The 19,919-nt window shown below is 41.1% G+C and overlaps 1 protein-coding gene across 2 annotated transcripts; it reads right to left on the reverse strand.

The window, feature by feature from the left end:
• Positions 1–5,026: 5,026 nt before the first annotated feature.
• Positions 5,027–16,762, reverse strand: LOC104349610 (programmed cell death 1 ligand 1). 2 transcript variants are annotated; one of them, XM_086479593.1, is made up of 9 exons: positions 16,749–16,762; positions 13,600–13,668; positions 12,641–12,994; positions 11,865–12,146; positions 10,505–10,615; positions 7,973–8,023; positions 6,991–7,050; positions 5,946–6,004; positions 5,027–5,303 (listed from the first exon to the last, which is right to left on the reverse strand). In XM_086479593.1, the coding sequence occupies exons 2-8, from the start codon at positions 13,652–13,654 to the stop codon at positions 5,982–5,984; spliced, it is 936 nt and encodes a 311-aa protein (XP_086335719.1). In that variant the 5' UTR covers positions 13,655–13,668; positions 16,749–16,762; the 3' UTR covers positions 5,027–5,303; positions 5,946–5,981. The 2 variants fall into 2 exon arrangements, with proteins under 2 accessions (XP_086335719.1, XP_009953503.1); XM_009955201.2 differs by having other exon boundaries at positions 5,027–6,004.
• Between the last annotated feature and the right edge of the window lie 3,157 nt (positions 16,763–19,919).

The following is a 19,919-nucleotide window of genomic DNA, read 5'->3' on the forward strand; positions in this document are numbered from 1 at the left end:
ATTTTGTTACAGAAAATGTCACTACATTTACATGCAGCTGTGTATTCTAGAGAACACAGGCCTTTCAGCTCCTAGCAGCAGCACTGTACAACACAGGCTAACAGTTTGGTGTGATACACTGCAAATTTTCTTTCATATCTCTAGCTTCTACAGAAAGAAAGACTTTTCAGAGAAGCACAAGAAATTCTCCTTTTCCTAGCCTGTGCTCCTCCTGGGAATGCAAAAGGTGGAAGTCCCCAGACTCAGGGGGTACTTTCATCAAATTCAATCAAAACAGCATATCGCCTGCAGTTGGGATTTAATAACAACCAAAAGAAAGTACAGAGGAACACACAGATACAAGTATATAGAGGGTTTTTTTCTCCATATAACTCTTCCCTGAAATTCAGAATGAAAGATTTACAAACTGCAACATCCCAATGCATAAGCTGAAGAGGCTTGCTAGCACCACACTTCTGCCTTCACTTGTGACAGAAGACTGAGTTGCAACAGGTTCAGCTTCTAAAACTCTTTATTCCCCAGGGTTTTAATTGATATGGACCTGTGTTTTAGGATCTTGGACTTATCCAATCTCTGGTTCAGAATCAGAGTCAACTCCCTACAAATCATTGGAAAACAAATTCAATTTAAGTAAATCTTAAGAATACAGGGAAAAAAAATCTGTCAGAAATACAGTAAATATTGGTTTGCATTTTAGCAGCATTATACTCACAGATCCTTATGCGGTCATTGGAAGAATCAGGTTCATATAACAGCTAAGATTTTCCAAGTTTTACAAAGTAGCTCCATCCTATTTGCATGATAGCAGAAAATGTCCAACTCTCACGTTCAGATTAAAACATGCACCAATAGCACAGCTTGTAGGCTGATCTTATTCAGGCGTTATGTCACAAAACAACTGACTGTGTTAAAGGAAACCACCAACTTTCTTAGGAATTTGTGATCAGTTCCAGTTTCATTTTGATGTTTCATGCTGAACATCTCCAAGTTCAGTGCTCTGCATTGCTGAGAATGTGCATCCAAACAAGTTTATTCAAAACATTCCGTCAAATCTATATGCTCAAATTCTGGTTTTGATTATACCCATAATTTTTTGCTGGATTTATACCCTTTTAAAGCAGTATACAGCCTTGGTATCTGAACTTGCATTACTAGGACTGTTCTGCATTCATAAAACTATCAAGTCACATTTTCTTAATTTTCACCAGATTAATTTTACAAGAATTCCTTGAGAGATTACCTAACATTTGCAGAATAAATTTCCTGTTCTTTTATCTATATCCATATTATTTTAAAAATAAAACAAAACAAAACCTCACAATGAGGGTAGTCAAACACTGTGGCCCAGCGAGGCTGTGAATGTCCATCCTTGCAAACAGAGCAAACTTGGCAGGACAAATCTTGGGCAATTGGGTTTAAGCTGGCCCTGCTTTGAGTAGAAGGTTGGACTAGGTGGCTGCCAGAGCTACTTTCCAAAATAAAGTATTCTATTTTATTAAACAACCTGATCAGTGGATGTCTCTCTGCATTTTACTGTTACTAGGTACTATTTACTTCCATGCTGCAGTTCATCACTCTATCTTTTAATTTATGACCGCATCATGAGTGGGAGACATAAAAGAGGATACAGTGGTCTCTTCCCAGGTTTCTTGGATGCATTGGTGCTACAGGTGGGGACACACATAATCTTTTGTCTCCAGTTAGTTCCTCATCACTTGAGAGAACTGTGCTCTAGCTCCATCAAATAATGGTTGTGGCTTTAGTCCCATGAATCCTGTCTGGTTTGGGACGGTGTATGATGGTTGCCTGCCTCACAGTTCAGTCTGACTCAAGACCATGGAATCATGTCTCCAGCTGCCTAGTGCAGAGCAATCCATCTCAACAAAACCACTGTTATACTTTTTTTTTTTCCCTCAGTAAACTTACCCTGTGTAGCCCTATCACATAAAGTAGTTCCTGGGTAGCCTATCCATTTTCCAGAAAAACTCCAACGACCTCTTTGGCAGCTGTCAGAAGTCAATGGTTTGGATGACTGCCACTTGGAGGAGAGAGAAAACTCCACAGGGCCAGAGTTGAGCTTGATCTATGATTTACAATTAAAATCAAGTTTGCCTGACATCCTAACACTTTCAGTAAAAGCAGAGGGGAAAAGACAGCAGCAAAATGAGATCTGTGCTCTTTTTCTAAGAATGTGAGAGTGGGGGAATTGAATCTTCCTAAGGCGCTCCTTCCTGACTGATGCTTATACCTATGTTTCTCTTAACTCCATCTTCACCCTTCACCTGCCACCAACTCTCAAAGGCCTTGTTTGCTTTGTGGCCTTCCACACTAAGACAAATAGCCTGTTTAAGGAGAAGTATTTATGCAACCACATCTTGCAATTAAAAACATTTTTAAAGGGTTTCTTGGCAAATGAAGGCAGAAAAAGATGAATGATGTGCAAGTTGTGCAGAGTCTATAGGCATTTTGAGGTGTGAAAGGCAGAAGATAACCTTCTGCCAGAGACACTGTAAAAAATGGATGTCCAGCTGGAGTCATGGTGATTCCAAACAAATGCCTTTGCAGAATACCAGTGTCCTACCAAGGAAGACACTCCAGATGCATTAAGTCCTCAGGGAAGCCTCCTTTTACTGATTGCTTCTGATCAGCCCTTTGCTTGCCTACCCCATACACAAATTCCTCACTTGTTGAGGAAACTCTACCTCCCCAGCTTCTAGGTGTCCAGTTTCCCTGCAGGTATTGAGACTTCTGGAAGAAAACAAGTGTGTTTCTTGTTCTCTTTCCAACTGACAAAAAAGGTACGCCAAAGTTACTTCACAGTCATCACCTTCTACTTATTCTGAGCCAGCTCTGGCTACAATAGGTTTTCTTTAATTGCTCCTGTTTTGGGATAGGGAGACAGAAAGCTGAGCGCCATTGCCCAGGAGTCAGCGACCTGCTTGGGCATCTCATGAAGCCAGCAGTACATGGCAGGGACTTGGCTGGGCAGATCATCTAGATTTCAGGACCAGAGAAACACAGAGAGGGAGAAGGGGAATCAGGGAGAAGATGCTGCAAAACCAGAAGTCCCACTGTTAACATCTGCAAAAGCAGAAATTCCACTGTTAACATCTCTGCCATTTTGCTTGGATGATGCACCATCGGTACATGTCACTCAAGGACATTAAAGTTACTTTTTTGGCCAAAACAGAAAAGGGACACACATCCCATACGCTGCTCCATGAAAAGCCCTGCAGGTCAATAGCCATTATTCTACTTTTCTTATCATGAGTTATTCTTTAATGTAATTGTTATTAGTCATAGCATTCATATTCCACAAAATTAGATACTACATCAAAAAATGGGCCACTAGACTGGTTCATAATTACATTTTTCAAATTAATGAGTCCCGAACTCAAATACCAATATGCCAGTTTAGATTGTGCACAAGAACCAGCCTTTTCTGAACACTTTTGGGCATCTAATAATGCTTGGTCATTAGGAAGCAAAATGCAGCTTACTGAAGCTGAGCCTGCTCTAGTTTCCTGCTGAATTTTATTTTCCAGATATACCAAAACACTGAAGTAGCATGCAAGAATTGTTAACTGAAGGAAAAAATATTATTACAAATACTGTGTTTAACTACATTTTTTATGTTAAGATAGGAAGGATTTCCTCTTACCTAGTTCTTAGGACCTAAATATGTCATATTTTCTGTTAGGTGTGTATTCTCCCTACCACGAGTAGAAAGTAATTGTGCCAAAACAACTCATGGCACCGGAGAATAAGCATGTGGGCCCATCTCCCTATATTCATAAAAACGGAAGCCAAGAGACTTTATCCTAAAAGCCTAATTTGTAAAGTTAACAAAATTAGATTAGCCAAGTCCTGGTTTGGATATCACAGAAATATAAAGTAGAGCTTCTTTAGAGGACAGGTCTTTTCATGCCATCTGTTATCCACCACACATCCTGCTTTTGTAATGAAGCAGAAAAATTTCAAGCTTCCTGTCAAATACTCAGGAATTCAAGCACTGGCATTTTGGACAGTAGCTACAGGATGTGAAAATACATTTACATCCCCTCATTTCATTATCTTATCTGACATACAGCACTGTCAACAGTAACTCACCTTTTCTCCTGCTCGGAAAAGATAAATGTAACAGTTCCTGCTGCCTGGTGGAGCTTAGTAAAAGACATCAACTTTGGTTCCATGATATGGAATGCATGCACTAATAGCACTGGCTTGCAAAGTTTGTTAATAACTAAAAGGTGTAGACTTTTCACTTTTACTTTAATATGCAAACAGCTGTTGCAGTTTCAAAGAGGAAGTAGAAAATGAAGAGATTGTCTGGAAGGGGAATTACTTATGTGGTGATACGAAACTACATTTGTGTGCTGAGGAAAGCCAGTGCTTTTTCTACAAAGGGCCCTAATATTTCCAAAGCCATTCTTGCACTCCAGGAATAACTAAAAATTGGCTATTGCCTTCAGTGCCACCCAGACTGTGGCCTCAAAAAGCATGTTGAGAAACAGGAGGGGATGTTCAAGTTCCCATAGCACCCTTGAAGAAGCAAACGGTAAGAATCAGTATTTGCAGGCTCTGCAATGAATTAGGGAAATCACTTTATAGTAACTATTTTACTTAACTGAGGTCTACCAATGCTATTATGGTTATGAAATGCATTTCCCTATCCTACTATATAAAGCAGGTTGCTGAGATGTATTAAACACAATTTTATATCAGCTAGTGAAGCCCTAGGCCAAGGCTGCATTCACATTCTTGGGACTGCACAACCAACTCATTTATTTTGAACTGCAAAACAATGAGATTCCAGCTCTCCACTGTCTCTTCTTTGTGGGATGACATGGGTGTAGACACTATTCTACACCTGAACCTTAGATAGCAAATTTTCCCAGAAAAAGGACAAGTAGTGCTAACACTGCTTATTGAAAAGTCAAAGAGAGCAGGAAAAAACACAAGAAAAACAAAATACTTTTTATTAAAAAAATATAATTGTAAATAGCATTGTAATAAATAATTTTAATCTGTGTATGACCCAAAAAAAGCTACGCACCTAGCAAAATGTAACAAAGCAATAGCTTAAGAAATGGGACCCAGGAGCATGTTCCTTCAGCATTACTTAAGTAGTCACATGAGCATGTATTTCACGTTCTAGAAGTGAGAAGGGTCTCTGTCTTCTGTTCCCGAGATGAAAAAAAGGCAGTCCAAATCAAGAGCTGTTCTTCCTGAACGTCCAAAGAGTTGCATTATCCCCAAATGGTAAATCAGAAGGGTGATGAGCAGTAACCAAGTAGTGCCAGCTGTATCACAAGGAAATGAAATCCCCAAAACACTTCTCAGAGAAAGAGATCGAGAAGCTCAGTATTTTCTAATAATTTCCAAACCATAGTTGTGAAGAGGGTTTCAGTATCTATTTCAGGCTTAACTGTGAGTATCTGGTATTTTAAGATCTACAGTAAGGACAGAAAATGTCCTGTCTGTATGGCATCTTGCCTTGTTGCACCCTTATACTTTATAAGGATCAAAGCATTGAAAAAAAATCTTCATAAGCTGGAAAACAAAATATCTGCAGGGAACAGAGAGCTTGGGGCCAGGGGTGGGGGAAGAAAGCCCAGAAGATGGCCTGTTCAAGAACTAGCTATGAAATTCATGATGGTCATAGACCTAAAGTGCTTTACCTTAAAGATATGTTTAATGAAACGTCTCTTTGAAAGTGCATAAACTTGAGAAAGCAGAAACTTGGACATTTAAATAAATACCTCCATACCTGGGCACATATACAGAAGCCTGAATCCAAGGAGTTTTTATGCTATAATAATTCTATTCACTTCATTGCTGTTTTTCCCAAGTTACAACAATATGGAAGAAGATTGCCATCACAGAATAATTTAAAAGAACTAATATCCCCCTAAATAGAGCACAGAACATCAGAGCTGGCAAACCTTTGTCACAGAGGAAAAAAGCTTCCTCTGCTTTCTCTAGGTCTTCTCAATTTGCATATCTGTAAAAGGAAGAATCATACAAAAACATTAACAAATTAAAAAATGATGACATCACAGAACATCTCATGGCTTTGGGACTCTATTTCCTAGAGTTTGAAGGTACCAAAAAGATTTCCTTCACGGGCAAAATTAAAGATCTGACAGGAAATTAATTAAAAGGTCACATAGAAAAAGACGATCATGGGAGAAAATGAAGTAGTACTTCAAACACACCAGTGGGAAGTGCTCTTTAGCAAATAGAGTGAAATTGCTGTGGCTTAGGTCCTCCATTCTTTTAAAATCTTCTTTTAAAGCCTTTCAAATACATTCGGTGCTCTATCTGTCGGTATCCCTAGCAGCATATCCCCAGCCCTAACTCTTTGACTTGGAGCTCTATACCTGCGGGACCAGCAGGGTTACCTTTGTTTACTTTTACTAAAGTAAAGTGTATCAGGGAAGGATCTGAGATGTAATTAATATAAGTGCTTCAGAAGTCAGCAAGAATGTGAAAGAAAAACCTTAATAACACCATCCTTCTGCTCCATACCATAGTATGTTTCAGAGATTTCAGAGATTAGGTCATTTATTTTCTTGCTTTGCTGAGACAGAATCTCAAAACTTGAGACTTGCTTGAGTGGGTTAAGATCTCCCTCTCAATTGCCATCAACACTCCTTTAGTTGTGCTTGCACACTGTAGCAAAAGTGTCAGCTAGAAAAAAGACTAATTTGGCTTGTAATATATCTTCACATTCCATTTTTGCATGGCTTTTCTTCTTATTTTTAAAAACAGACTAATTATTTGATATAACTCCCAGAACACAATGAGTTATGATGGTGAGTTTGCAAGACAGAGAATGGGAGGCTGTACTTCTTTTGAACGCTCCATCTGTTGAAACCATGGACTAAATAAACCAGCCATGAATCAAGGCTCTGATGACCCCAGACGATTTATGCTGTCATAAATTTACAATTTGCTGCTATTTTTCCCTTTATCATTTATACTTACATTTCAGCTCTTCAAAGGAAGCATCTCTGCAGTCATGTGTATCCTTATCTTTTGACATCTCTTTAAACAAACGATATACATACAGATAACAGTCAGCATAGCTAAAACTTCCCATATAGTGATAAACCTTTGTTAAAAGCTGCTATCTCAGGCCATCCAGGAACTATGTGACTTAAATGCAGATCGGGAGAAGTGACTGATACCAAATGTTGTGTCCATTTGTGGCAAGCATTCTAGGAAAAATCCCAACTGCCAGTATGAACTAACTTTCATAGAGCAGTTTAATTTGCAGTGGTCTTCAAAAAAAGCCATGCAACAAATTAAAAAAAACCAACCATGAGCCATCACGACAGGAGGCTAAAGGATTTTAATCTCTCCCACTGTAAATATTAACTCTCTCCACTCTCCTCCATTTCTCACTGAGCTTTGGTCATAGCAAATAGCATCAGTTGCTCAACAGGAGGAAAAAGAAACTGTCAGGGAAGTTAAAGTTTCTTCCTATGTTTTCTCTCAACACTGCCAAACCCTCTGTCCCCAATGTTGTGACAAAGACCCTCGAATGCACGTTGTCATACTGAAGAAAACACAGGATCATGTCAACACGGCTCAAATTGCAGCGCAGAGTCTGCACACCAGGATGTGCTGCCACTCTGAGGTGTATATTCCAGGGAGCACCTCCCATTCTATCTGACTTTCCAAAATACAGCACACCACTCTGTCCTTTTCTTGTGCATATCAGGGCTGCATCTGCTCGTGAACAAGTACGCTTTTCTTTCATGTTTTCTTTTCAAGAAGTTGACATAGTAATGAAACCTCACACTTCAATTGTAATCTATAGTTATTACATAAATGAAAAGCAGAAAGCAAAATGAAAGTTGACTGGAAAACTGCATTTGGTTGTCATCATCACTACAAAGTAAATTCTCAAGGAATTATTTCCACAAGAATCACACTGGGCTAGATTTATGCCATATGTACATACTTGCTATTGATGAATTAGCCACAGGTGTTCTGTTGTCCTTATTCGCTCCAGCTGAAAGAAAATAAGAGAGAAAAAATCAAAAAGAAAATGGAATACTTAATTTAGATCTAATGGGGGCTTAAACACACTGGTAGGAAGGGCACACTTAGCATAGTGTAATCATTGGTTCTCAAAACACTCCATTTCTTCAAAGACTTTAAAATATTTTCTGCAGTTCCCCCAGTCTGTTTCCTTTCCAATTTACTTTCCTCGTTCCTAAGCCAAAACTCCATTGATACCATACACTAACATCACTGGAAAACACTTATTCAAATGGTTTTCCATTGTATATTTTCACCTAGAATTTGAACATATTGGGCAACAGGGAACAAGAAGGGGACCACCTTCTCAGTGTTTTCGAGGGAAAAAAAGCCCATATTGCAGAGAGGTCCCGTTCTGAAAGAATCACTTGTCTAGTCATCTAGGACAGCTTGGGTTTTAAAAGAAAAACCTGTTGCTACTACTTTCAGCTTCTGAATCAACTTGTAGTTTATGACACACACACCCCGCTATATATAACATAATCATGATAATCACATACATACATCATGACATGTATATACATTATCATGTATACACACAAACAATAAATATTATTCAAGCAACCTAGGAAACTTCTGACCTTCACTGAAATCCCCAGATGGGAATCTTCTGAGAAGTCAAGGATTTGGCTGTCCCTTCTTCCACTTTCATATTCTGCTCCTGTTCCTATCATGCTCTTAAGACAAGTATATTCTTATACCTACAGGCCTTCTGCAGCCTGTTTGCATCACCTGCAAGCCTGTTAAGCTTACAAACACCTCCCAGGACATGTTTCCATAGCACCGATGAAGGAGATGAGTTTGTGATCAAAACACTGAGTATCCACATTTAGTTCTATCTTGTATATATTTTATGGAACTTGAATGTGACTGCTTAGTGTAGAGTTTGCTTACAAATGGTTTTGTATAATTTCCAGACAGAAATTAGAGCTGTTCCTGGTTTTGACTGTGGAAAAGAGAGCTGGTAGAAAGGAAAACCAACAGTTCTGCTATACTGCCTCAGAAAGTACTCATCTCTCAGTGTGGAAGCTTTTGAAACACCACTTGAAAAGACAGTACAACTAGCCTTTTCATTAGTTCCAGCTGACTATGACAGTTCACGCTACCTACACACATTAACATCTCCTATAAAATTCAAGAATTTTGAGAGGAGCATTTAGTCAACTATCTTGTTCAGGGTTGTGGAGCAGTTCTGGTAATAATTTACAGAGTCATGCCAGTATGATACTATAATGCTAAGAGTATCAGCTTCAATGCTTCTTGTGCTTTTTCTCTGCAGACAACTTGACAAAAAAAAAAAAAAATAGAAATGGTATTTGGAAAAAAGAAGTAGCTACACACCAGCTAAAAAAAATCCACAAATCTGTTGTACAGAGGAAGTGTTTTGGCCAAAACCAGAATGTACAGCAAAAACACTCCTTTTGACATTTTCAAATGAGTCCTATGGATGTTCTGAGATCTGCATGACTTCATTGTATCTGTTAAAATGAAGAGTATAAAATACCCCTGAATATAAAATCCTCAAACACACCTACCTTCCCTCCAAGGAAAAAAAAAACAATACAACCAACCAAACAAAGAAAAAATATAACACGTTTCAAACATTTTTTTCTTTAATTTGGGGGCAAACGGTATTCTTTTCACTCTTAGATACCCTAAAAATTATTTCTCCAAGTTTTTTCTTTGGTTAGCTAGCAAGTGAAATCAAATTACTGCCAATGCTTTAGCTCTTCAGCACCCTGTGATGCTGAAAATGTCCAATTCAAGACAGCAAAGTGAACTGAAAAAGCTCAAAACTTAACAAGGAAATGAATCAAGTGGTATGAAGCCACAGTGGGAACATAGTCTCTTGTGAAAAAAAAAAATCAATCTTTCAGACTCAAAACCTTGGACATACCACTTCATATGTAGTCCACCATTTTTATGGTGTTTGAACCAAGATAAAGATATACATAGAATTTATAACAATTACATCACTTAAAAAACCCATGCGCTCAGAGTCCAGTAAAATTTTCCAGAGAATGCAGGAAAAAAAATTTAAAAATGAAAAAACCTCCAGTGTCCTATCTGCTCCTAGCATTCTGGTCCCAGTCAAAAGGGAGGAGGACAGAGAGTGGGACACTTTCATTTCCAGTAGGTGCATAAGCTGTGCTTTGATGTTTGAATAGACTATACACTAATCTTACTGCTCTGCATCATTACGTAGAAGAAAAATTAATAGACATGCCTTGGTAAGTGGTTTGTGAAGGGCTGACAACCTGTTCCACTCTGCTAACTTGCTAGTATTTAACTAAGTCAGACAAAGGAAAAGAAATAAACAATGTGGTAAAAAATTCAGTGGTTTCAGGATGAAAGATCTAAGGCAGACTTTTATTATTTCATTCCACATCAGCGAGGATGAATTAACAGAACAGACTGACAATAATAGAGATAAAATAAATAATTTTAATACCTTTTCTTATGCAGAGCATAAATAGAAGCACTGATCCAAAGAAAGCAGTCAGAATGAGAATTGCTCCAACAAAGCGTCTGCTCTCAGTCCACAGAACACCACCAGCTGAATCTTCAAGAAAAACAAGTGGGGGAAAGACATTACCTAATTGTGTAAGCTTCTCCCTTTTCCTTTCAGTTTCACAGTATTATTTTTGCTATGAGCAGTTCGGACATGATAACAACATTCTAGATTGTGTCCAAGGTCAGGTGCTGACGGTGCACTTCACCATATCTCATCCCAATAATGAAAAAAAAAGAGAGAACATATCCATATTTATCTTTGCTTCCTGCATTCCATGTGACAGTGCCTTTGCTTCCTGTCACAAACCCTGCTTGTCACCAAGGCACAAAGTGTTACTTCTAGCGCAGTTTCCTGTGCTACAGGACTACAGCAAAGAGTTGATTGAGAAACAGAACAGAGAGTCCCTTTCATCTGGTAAATCTCTGAATGCAAACGCTAAGCGGCCTCCTTGAATCCCAGAGGCATTTCTCCTTAAAACCAAACTTGCCCACTCACTACTCGTTCAAAGGATGACCTGGTTTTTCTGACTCTCAGCTGCCTGTTTCCACTCCTCGTCAGTCCCAAAAAGTGTGCCAGCACAGACATTTTTAAAACTGCACGGTGAACAGGACCAGGGAAATGACCTGACCAAGTAACAGTCTGATAAACAGAAATACTATTTTCGAGTTGGATCAGGTGTCCAGTCTGGTTGAAGGCTTGTGCAAACATATCAGGGTACAATTCAGAAATAAAAAGAGTAACCAAAAGCAAAAGCAGCAGGGGTGGTGCCCAGTTAAAAGGTGTAATGAGAAATTCTATCGGTCTTTTCCATTCAGGCATCTTCCTTCAATTCAGACTTTATGAGAAAAAAATGTATCCATGTACAATTTGTTAAATTTAAATATGCTCAAAGCGAAGGCTATAGTGGCAGGAAAACCCCAAATTGTTCAAATCTATTTGACAGTTATCATCAGCAAAATAGAACATTCTTGGAACGTGTGTTTAATTTATATGGGAGGGTTTCATTTCTAGGCTCTGAGCTATATGCTTTTCAAATAATGGAACTTTTTTTAACACTCAGACTCAATTTTCACATAACTGTAGGTCACGCAAAATTCTTATCCCTGAATTCCATCCACACATGCATGATGAACATGTGATTATGTACACTAACAGCAAAACTTAACAACACAGGTATTTCTTTTTAGCCTTTTCAAAATTAAATAGGAAAGAGAAACAAACCATGCCTGGTTCAACCGGGAGAAAATAACATACTATCTTGAAGTGTATTACCATAAATAAAACTTAGAAACATTACCTGCTATGTGTAAACTGGCAGATGTATTTTCTTGCAGCTCTTTATTCCAGAATATACAGTAAAAAGTCTCATCAATTCTACTTTTGATTGTAAGGGTACTTGTCACACGATACAGCTGGTCACTTCCAGTTTCATAACTTGTGTTTGCCTTATCAGTCAAATCTTCATATTGTCTGTTTTGCCATATCACTTCAGCTTGTGGGTATCCTTCTGACTGACATGTTAACTTCCATGCGTTGTCTCCTGCGCTCACCACTCTTTGAGTTACAGTTCTATAAGGTGCTAAACAAGTGGAAGCAGAGTATTACTAGTAGGAAGCTAGAAGAACAGCATATACCAGCAAGATGCCTTCTCTTTATCCCCAGCCCCTGGGACAAGTTTCAGTACACTAGCTTGAATTTTGTAAATAGTACTCTTGATAGGAAAAGTAAATATCACTACTGTGTCTCTCCATAGTAAGTTGAGGTACAGGTTTTATTACAATTTTGAGGCTGTTTAGAAAGAAAATTGCATTGCTTTTCTGGTCTTTGTCCTGTCTAAATGGTTTCACAACACCATTCCTCATATGTCATTATGGGAAATAAAGGACAAAACATGGATTCAACCTACACAGAAACACAAAGTTACACAGCTGCGCAAGCGCTATGAGGTGGCTGCCGCCTCTGGAGAGGGAGGTTTCTTTAAATGCTAACCCAGACGTGTGTTACTTCAGGTACTCCTCTGAAATCTCTTAACAGTATCAGATAGCACTGGACCTCCTGCAGTAGTGCACTCACCCTTAACTTGCAGATTGATTGTCTTGTAGTCGGCTCCCCCATAGCCAATAAGACAGCGGTAAACTCCTGCATCTCTGAGCTTCACATCAGTGATCTGAAGGAGAGACTGTCCCAAGTTCAGGTTCTCTTTCAACAATTTTATTCTTCCCCTAAAGTCACTGTGTTGACTTTTGAAGTCTTCCTCGCCTTTGAGAAGTACATAAACCTGCTTCTTCAACTCATCTTTCTTTTCCCAGCTGACACTTAAATCTCTAAACCTTAACTTCCCGTTCACTGGAAACGTGCATTCCATGGTCACATTGTGGCCATGTTCCACAGTGTAGAGCAACCGGGGAGCTTCAACTGTGAATAAAGCTGAAAAAACAAAATTTGGAAGAAAACTTAATTTTCCAATTGTAAGCCTAACCTTCGAAGTCATGTCTTACCACATACATAGGCCGTCTTGAGGACCAAAAGTATCTGCCCTGTTCAGAAAAGCTAAATATTTTTGCATGCACTTGCTTTGTGCACACACGCAGTGTGATGCTGTACTAAAAACAGGCAAATGTGTGTGCACAGCCCCACAGCTGTTGCCTTCAGAACACTGCCACAGTAATGGGTACTTGTTAGTGCCTCAGATGGAAATGTTCTGTTTATATAAATGTCAACCATTTTTACATGGAACACATGACAATTCCCAGGTCTGACAGTCTCAATAAAACTTTTTGTGTAATGAAAATGGTACATTGTCTGAAATGGTGTCTATGCTGAAACACTGACAGGGATTTGAACCTGGCACTGTTTCAAAGCACATATATCTAGTTTAATGTAAAAGCATGCTAAGATCTTTTTATTTAAAACATTGAAGGAAAAAACCCAAATGCTAGCACCTGAAGGAAAACTGAAGATTTAACATTTCTGTGCTTATACATGGAAAGGAAACAAGCAGTTCTGCTACTTCTTATGACTCAGCTTCTTACCGTTTAGGAAATGCCAGTAGAACAAAAATGTATACAAAAGCAAGGGCTTTTCCATGATGTAGACAGAACCTAAAATGATAAAATAATACACAAATATAAATACCTGCTGATCTTCTAACTTTCACTGTAAAATACACTTCGTAGCCACTCCACACAAAGAACTGGACAGAAGGCACTGAATTCCACTCTAGTTGAAAACAGGACAAAATTGCACCTTTAACTACAGTAGATGATCAGGCAGAAAGCTTCCTGCATGGGTCCAGAAAGGACATCTAATTTCATTTGCTTTAAACATTTATCCTTGGTTATGACAAAATATATGCTTTATCACTACCAGTCAATTAATAAATAAAATACAAATACCCAATTCTTGCTCTAAACTGCAGCAGGGAGTGTTGCTCCTGCTAGGAGGGAAATGGAGGAGTTTTCTATACGCGTTCAGTGAAAGAAATAGAACTTAGTTCTTCTCCACCTGTTCGCCTTCCTTTAACATTCCCTGAATATACCCTGTTTTGTAACACCTGGTCTCCCAGTACTTATCACAGGGCTGATGAAGTTACATGTATCATGAACAGAATTCATGCAGTAGTTAATCACTTAACCAGTATTTACACAATAGTGCCTCTGTAAAACAGTGACAAAAGCAAACAGTCTATGAACAAAATCTATTTTCTTTAAATTCTGCTGCTTTACCTCTGAACACGTAAATTATTTCAATTTTCTCTCAGAACTTTTTCCCCTCTTTACTGACATAGCTTTTATACTCCTACACAACACTCTAACATTATAAAACACTGACTAATGTCAATTCATACACTTAATCTTCACACACCCACTGCACTTGCCAAGTGTGTATTTTAAATCAGAGCAACACCAGTATCAAGCACTGCTATCATTTTTCAAATTACTGTCAAGAAAAATTCAAACTCACTGTAATGGAAGTCTTTCATGAGTACAGAGAACTATAGAATTTTATCTAAACAAAGACCTCATTTTGTATATGCAAACAGCCACAAAAATAAGGAAAGATTGCCTTCAACTGTTTTCTAGTGGTAGTTTCAGCATTTGTGCAAGAAATTAGGCAATTTCCTTCCCATCAGGCTTCCTAACTGATGATGTTCTCCTGGACTGCAACTCTCACCATTTTTGGCAAGATGTTTTGTCTTCCCTTCTCTGGTGCACTCCTGGATGACAACACATAAACTTTTACACTTCTAAGACCCATGCTTGTAGCCTGCAACTGCTGAACTTCAATTTGCATGCTTTCTCCCACTGTAGAGGAAAACAAGCCTTACTACACACAAAAGAAGTATGACTATTACTTACAAAATTCCTCAAGACCGAGATAGTCTGCTGCTGTATTCAATTTTTCACTTTCAGAGAGAAAAAAAAGTAGGTCCAAGTCAAATCCAGATGCACATGAAAAAATCCTCCTGCAATAACCATTACAGACCGTCCTCCTGTTTCACCCTGAGCAGAAGGATTCCCTGGCTGGATCAGTTGAAGCTGCTCGAGACCTAGATGCCAATCAAAGATCTTTACCAAAGCTGCAATCTTCTCACTATGTTTCTAATATATCCTACCACAATGTCCCTTCTCACCTCCTGTCAGCTTCTGACATCTGTGACAAACACAGTTTTATAAAAGCAAAAAGATATTCACTGTGCAAAATGCTCTTCTGTATTGCTGCTGACTGTTTCCCTCACAATCAAATGAAGAAGACAGGAAAAACAGAACTATTTGCCCAAAGACTTCTTGTGACAGAACTTAAATGTTGATGTAACTCCACCTACTTCTTTAGGAAACTTCCCCATTATTGGAAAATTCCCCACTAGGGAAAATTCTCTATTGCTAACACTGGTTCACTGTAACCAGAGACAGAAATGTTGGAAAAGTTAGTACATAAAATGCCACAGACATTTAATGAAACAAGTCACCTGATCAAAGCTATATGTGAGCAACAGTCACTGGAACACCAGTAGCAAGAAGTCACCCATCTACACAAACTAAGGGTCCCTACAGTGTTGATCTGAAGCTATGCCAAACAGCTGCTAACAATGACTGGAAATTTCTACACAACTTACTCATGTCCGCACAAGTCATAAGTAGGAATAATGAGAAAAGCTACATTAAAGTTCTCTGGTAAGAACCCATATTCTTTTCCCAAGATTCAAGCACAACACCTTACTACTGTGTAGTGCAAGAAGAGTTGTTAAGCCTATACATCAGCTTAGCAAAAGACAGAGAGCACTGTCTTTTTCTTGATTCTAGAAGCTGTTCACAGAAAAAAAAAAAAAACAAAAAACAAAAACCAAGTATTAGAAGCCAAAGGAGCACTCATATTAACTTACAGATCATAGTGGGATAACCTGGTCAACAGCAGAAAATACAACTTTAAATATATGTTTCAGTGTAGGTTCACCCACTTATGTTGTCTTTGCATATCTCAAAAAAGCGTTGAGATTCTCAGAAGAGTTAAAATACTGTGAAATGACCACATAAAATTTTTCAGAAGTATTTTCTTCTTTCCACTTGACAGCCTACTCACACTATCTGTCATGGAAGCAAAAACACATAATACACAAAACTGGTAAGAGTTAACCTTTTTACTTGATATGTGGGAGGAACGTGGAGACAGTGGTGTACACAACAGCTGAATGTAACATTTCGGTTCTAATAACCTGAAACTACCTTAGAAGGTTGAGGGGGTGGATTTCTGCAATAGGTGAGATTGATGAAGGTTAATTTCCACTGACTTCTTCTGAGCTTAAAAACAGGCTTAATAATATTTTCTCAGGGAAAACAAAAAAAAAAAAAAAAGAAACTGAAACAAATTTCTAAAATACTGTGAGACCACAGAAGCCATTGATGTAGCTAGCTTTCAATGTCAGGAGTTTAGTTTCCTCTTTCTCATCGCTTGCCTTGGGGTCACAGGGTTGCTTTTTCCCTGTAAGTATTTAGTAGCAAATGAAAGTCCAGGACAAGTCTTTTCTGGTTTTGCGTAGTGGTGGTGGTGCTTCGTTTTTATAGACGCATACACACACTTACATACATACATACACACACACACATACATGCTGCGGTTGAACTTTTTTTATTTGCTTGTTCTACGTCTGTTCTGTAACAGATTCTCCAAACATCTGTCTTACCTGCCACTGGGCGCTCCTCAGCAAAACCTGTGACCGGAGCCGCCCTCGGGGGAAAGAACCGGGGAGGGGTTCCGGCGGCTGCCCGTGCCCCGGCGCAGCGCGGCAGGACGCGCTCCGGCAGACCCGGCCGGGCACCGGGACCAGGACCTGCCGCCTCCCCGCCCCGCGCAGGAGGAGCCGTGGGCGGGGAAACACCGGCCCCGGCAGACAGCGCATCGGAGGCGGGCTGGGGACCCCCCCGGCCGACCCGCAGCCCGGCTCCCCGCTGCCTGGCGGGCCCTCAGGCGCCGCGGGCCGCCTGCCCCGGCGGCTGTGCCCGCCGGCGGCCGCTGGGGCTCTGCGGCGCGGCGGCGGCTCCACCTCAGCCCGCCCCGGTCGACCTCGCTGCGTTAGACCCCGGGCCTTCCCCGCCCGCCCCCGCGGCGGGTTCGGCGGCAGGGGAAGGCCCGGCAAGCCCTCCCGGCCGCGGCGCTCCGCGGAAAGTCAGCCCAGAAAGAGCCGGCCCGAAAAGCCGCGCGGCCCCGCGCTCCCCCGCGCCGCGGGCGGGCGGGCCAGCCAGGGAGGTCCCGCCAGGGAGGTCCCGTCCGGCTCCCGACGGCCACGGGTTCTCGGGAAACGAAACCGAAAGCGAGCACCGCCGCCGCCCTCCCGCGCGGGGGGAAAGGGGCGCCCGGCGGGAGCGGCGGTGCGCTCAGGCAGCACGGCTGCTCGTTCTTCTCCCCACCTTTTTTTAACGGTTTCGTGGTGAAATCATACCCTTCGCTTCCCGAACGGTGAAATCATATCCTTCGATCCCCACGATGCTTGCACGATGAAATCCGCTTAGGTGGAGGAAGACCGGTGCCGAAGGACTGGAAATCCAGCTGGTTACATAGCATCCCGGATGCCGGTAAAGTCCAGGACCTGTGTGCTGCTTCTCCAGAGACAAAGAAGCAACCCAGTTTTACTTAAATAGCTCTGTTCCCTGCCACTTAGATATCCTGCTGAGAGATAAAACTCCAATTCAATAACCTGAATGTACAATCTGATAATACAGCATGGTATACAGTTTCTTTGCTGTGATAATGTTTCTTCTATTATGAAACATAACCCCAACAAGATTTCTGCTGTAACTTTCCGAAAAGAAAGCAACCCCAAAACAAGAATATTACTCAGAACTTTAAACTACTAAAGAACCAAGGAGCCATCGTGAGAACAGTTTACTAGCGAGTAAATTTACAGGGTGGAATAGAAAGCAAATCCAAAACTGTAACACATGGCAGCATGCACGGGGCAGAGATGTGTACAGAAGGAGGAGAAGGACACCCAAACCCTTATACTCTCTGTGCTCTAAGTATCAGGTACTGCCACCTGCAATACATAGTTAATGTTTTTATGGGCCATAAGTCAGCAGGTGGTTGAGAAGCCACCAGGATCTCTACCTGGAAGCCATCAGGTTTTCTGTTGATACAGCACATTGCTGTGGAGGCTTGACAAAGATTGGTTTCCTTCACTGACTTGGGTCCGAACCTTCCAAAATCGTGTAACGTGAGTTCCTCAGAAAGGAAGATGTGGAACTTTAGGTTATATGATAAAAGCTGCTCTGCATCCCTACAGAGGTGCAATGGCAGCTGGAGAAGCCCAAGTTACACCCTGTCCCTCCTGCTCCCAGGGCCATCACAGGAGATATCAGCCCGTCAGAGACCCATCTCCACAGGCACAGAGGAGCACAGAGGCCCCAAGCCAGGTGGCAACCCAAATAAAAGACTCAGAGGAAGGGACTCCCTGCCTGGGCCCCTCCCAGAAGAGCCTCAGCCTCAGGTCTGAAGCCCACCAGGATGAACCAACACCACAGCATCTTTCAGACTGTGGGAGCTGCTGCCTGGTGGTGTGAGACACATTATGGGATGCCGGGGAAAAGCATTTTGGCATTGAACAGGGCTTATTATGAGATGCATACGGGAGGAACCAAAGGTTCCAAAGTGGGAACCAAAGGGACAGATCTAAGTGATTTTGGGAGGAACAACTGTGAGACAATAGAGGAGTAAGTGGATAAAAAGGACCAGTTGTATATAAATAGGTGCTAGTCAATGCACTTGTCTGGCCACGCCCTGCACCTGGTTATTGCAGTCTGTCCTCTCGTGAAATGGCTTTCTGAGTCTTTTCATGGATGAGGGACTTTTTATTCAGGGGTGGGCATGTGTATATGGGGGTCTGAGTGCCAACAACTGGAGTCACACCATGATGCAGCAACTAGAGACTGCAGTGAGCAGACTTCAGTGCCAGCAACTGGAGCGAGACCTTGGCTGTAGGGCCCCTGTGTCTGTGGTGGCAGCAGCTGGACTGGGACCATGGGCCAGACGAGCCCTGCGTCTGGGTGCTGGCAGCTGGGGAGACCAGAGTGACACCAAATTGCCAGCTCCTGTGATGGGACAGGGGATCAAAGGCCATGGGTGTAACACCTGGAGCAAGAGGGTGTGTGAGCGCTAACAAAGATCTGGCCAGATGAGCCAGTGAGGACATGTGGACATGCAGTGGCCAGGGAGGCAGGGCGTGGGTGTCTCTTAAAGCAAGATCACAGGAGGAGCTGGGACCCTGTCAGAGGACTTAAGAGTATTGTTTATGGCCAAAGGGGAAACAGAGCATATATATAAAATAAGCAATTTTTTGCTATCATACCAAGCTTGCATTTATCTACACCACATAATTATGTTAGCCATAAAATCATGGGGGTACCCTGCAAAGGTAAAAAATAAGGCAAATTAGCCACAGGAAACTGATCACCTGGTGAAACTGCTGCCAGAGACAAGTCAGATAACACCAAGCTGCAGGCAGGTCAAGAAAAGTTTAGATAGGGCAGGCCTAAAACACCTCAGCCCTGAGGCCTTGCAAACTCAGTACAAAGCTTATGGCCTGCTACTAGGACTGGAGATAAGAGTACCATAGGGCTACATGGCAACAACAGCTCCCTGGGACTACACGTATTAGTTTTAGCAGTCACAGTGTATTGTAGCATACTTAGCACATGCAGTTTGTGTGTTGGTCACATTGGGTGTTTCATATGCAATGTTACAGGGGAAAATCTTTCTGTGGATCTAAAGACTGCAGGTCAAGCAGAAGATTGGTGACTGAAGTTAACACTCGGCTTTATGAAGCTGCCTTCACCACCAGAAGGGCTAAAAGGTGTTACTA

Source organism: Leptosomus discolor, chromosome Z (genome assembly GCF_034619465.1).
Source record: "Leptosomus discolor isolate bLepDis1 chromosome Z, bLepDis1.hap2, whole genome shotgun sequence".
Lineage (NCBI taxonomy): Eukaryota > Metazoa > Chordata > Aves > Leptosomiformes > Leptosomidae > Leptosomus > Leptosomus discolor.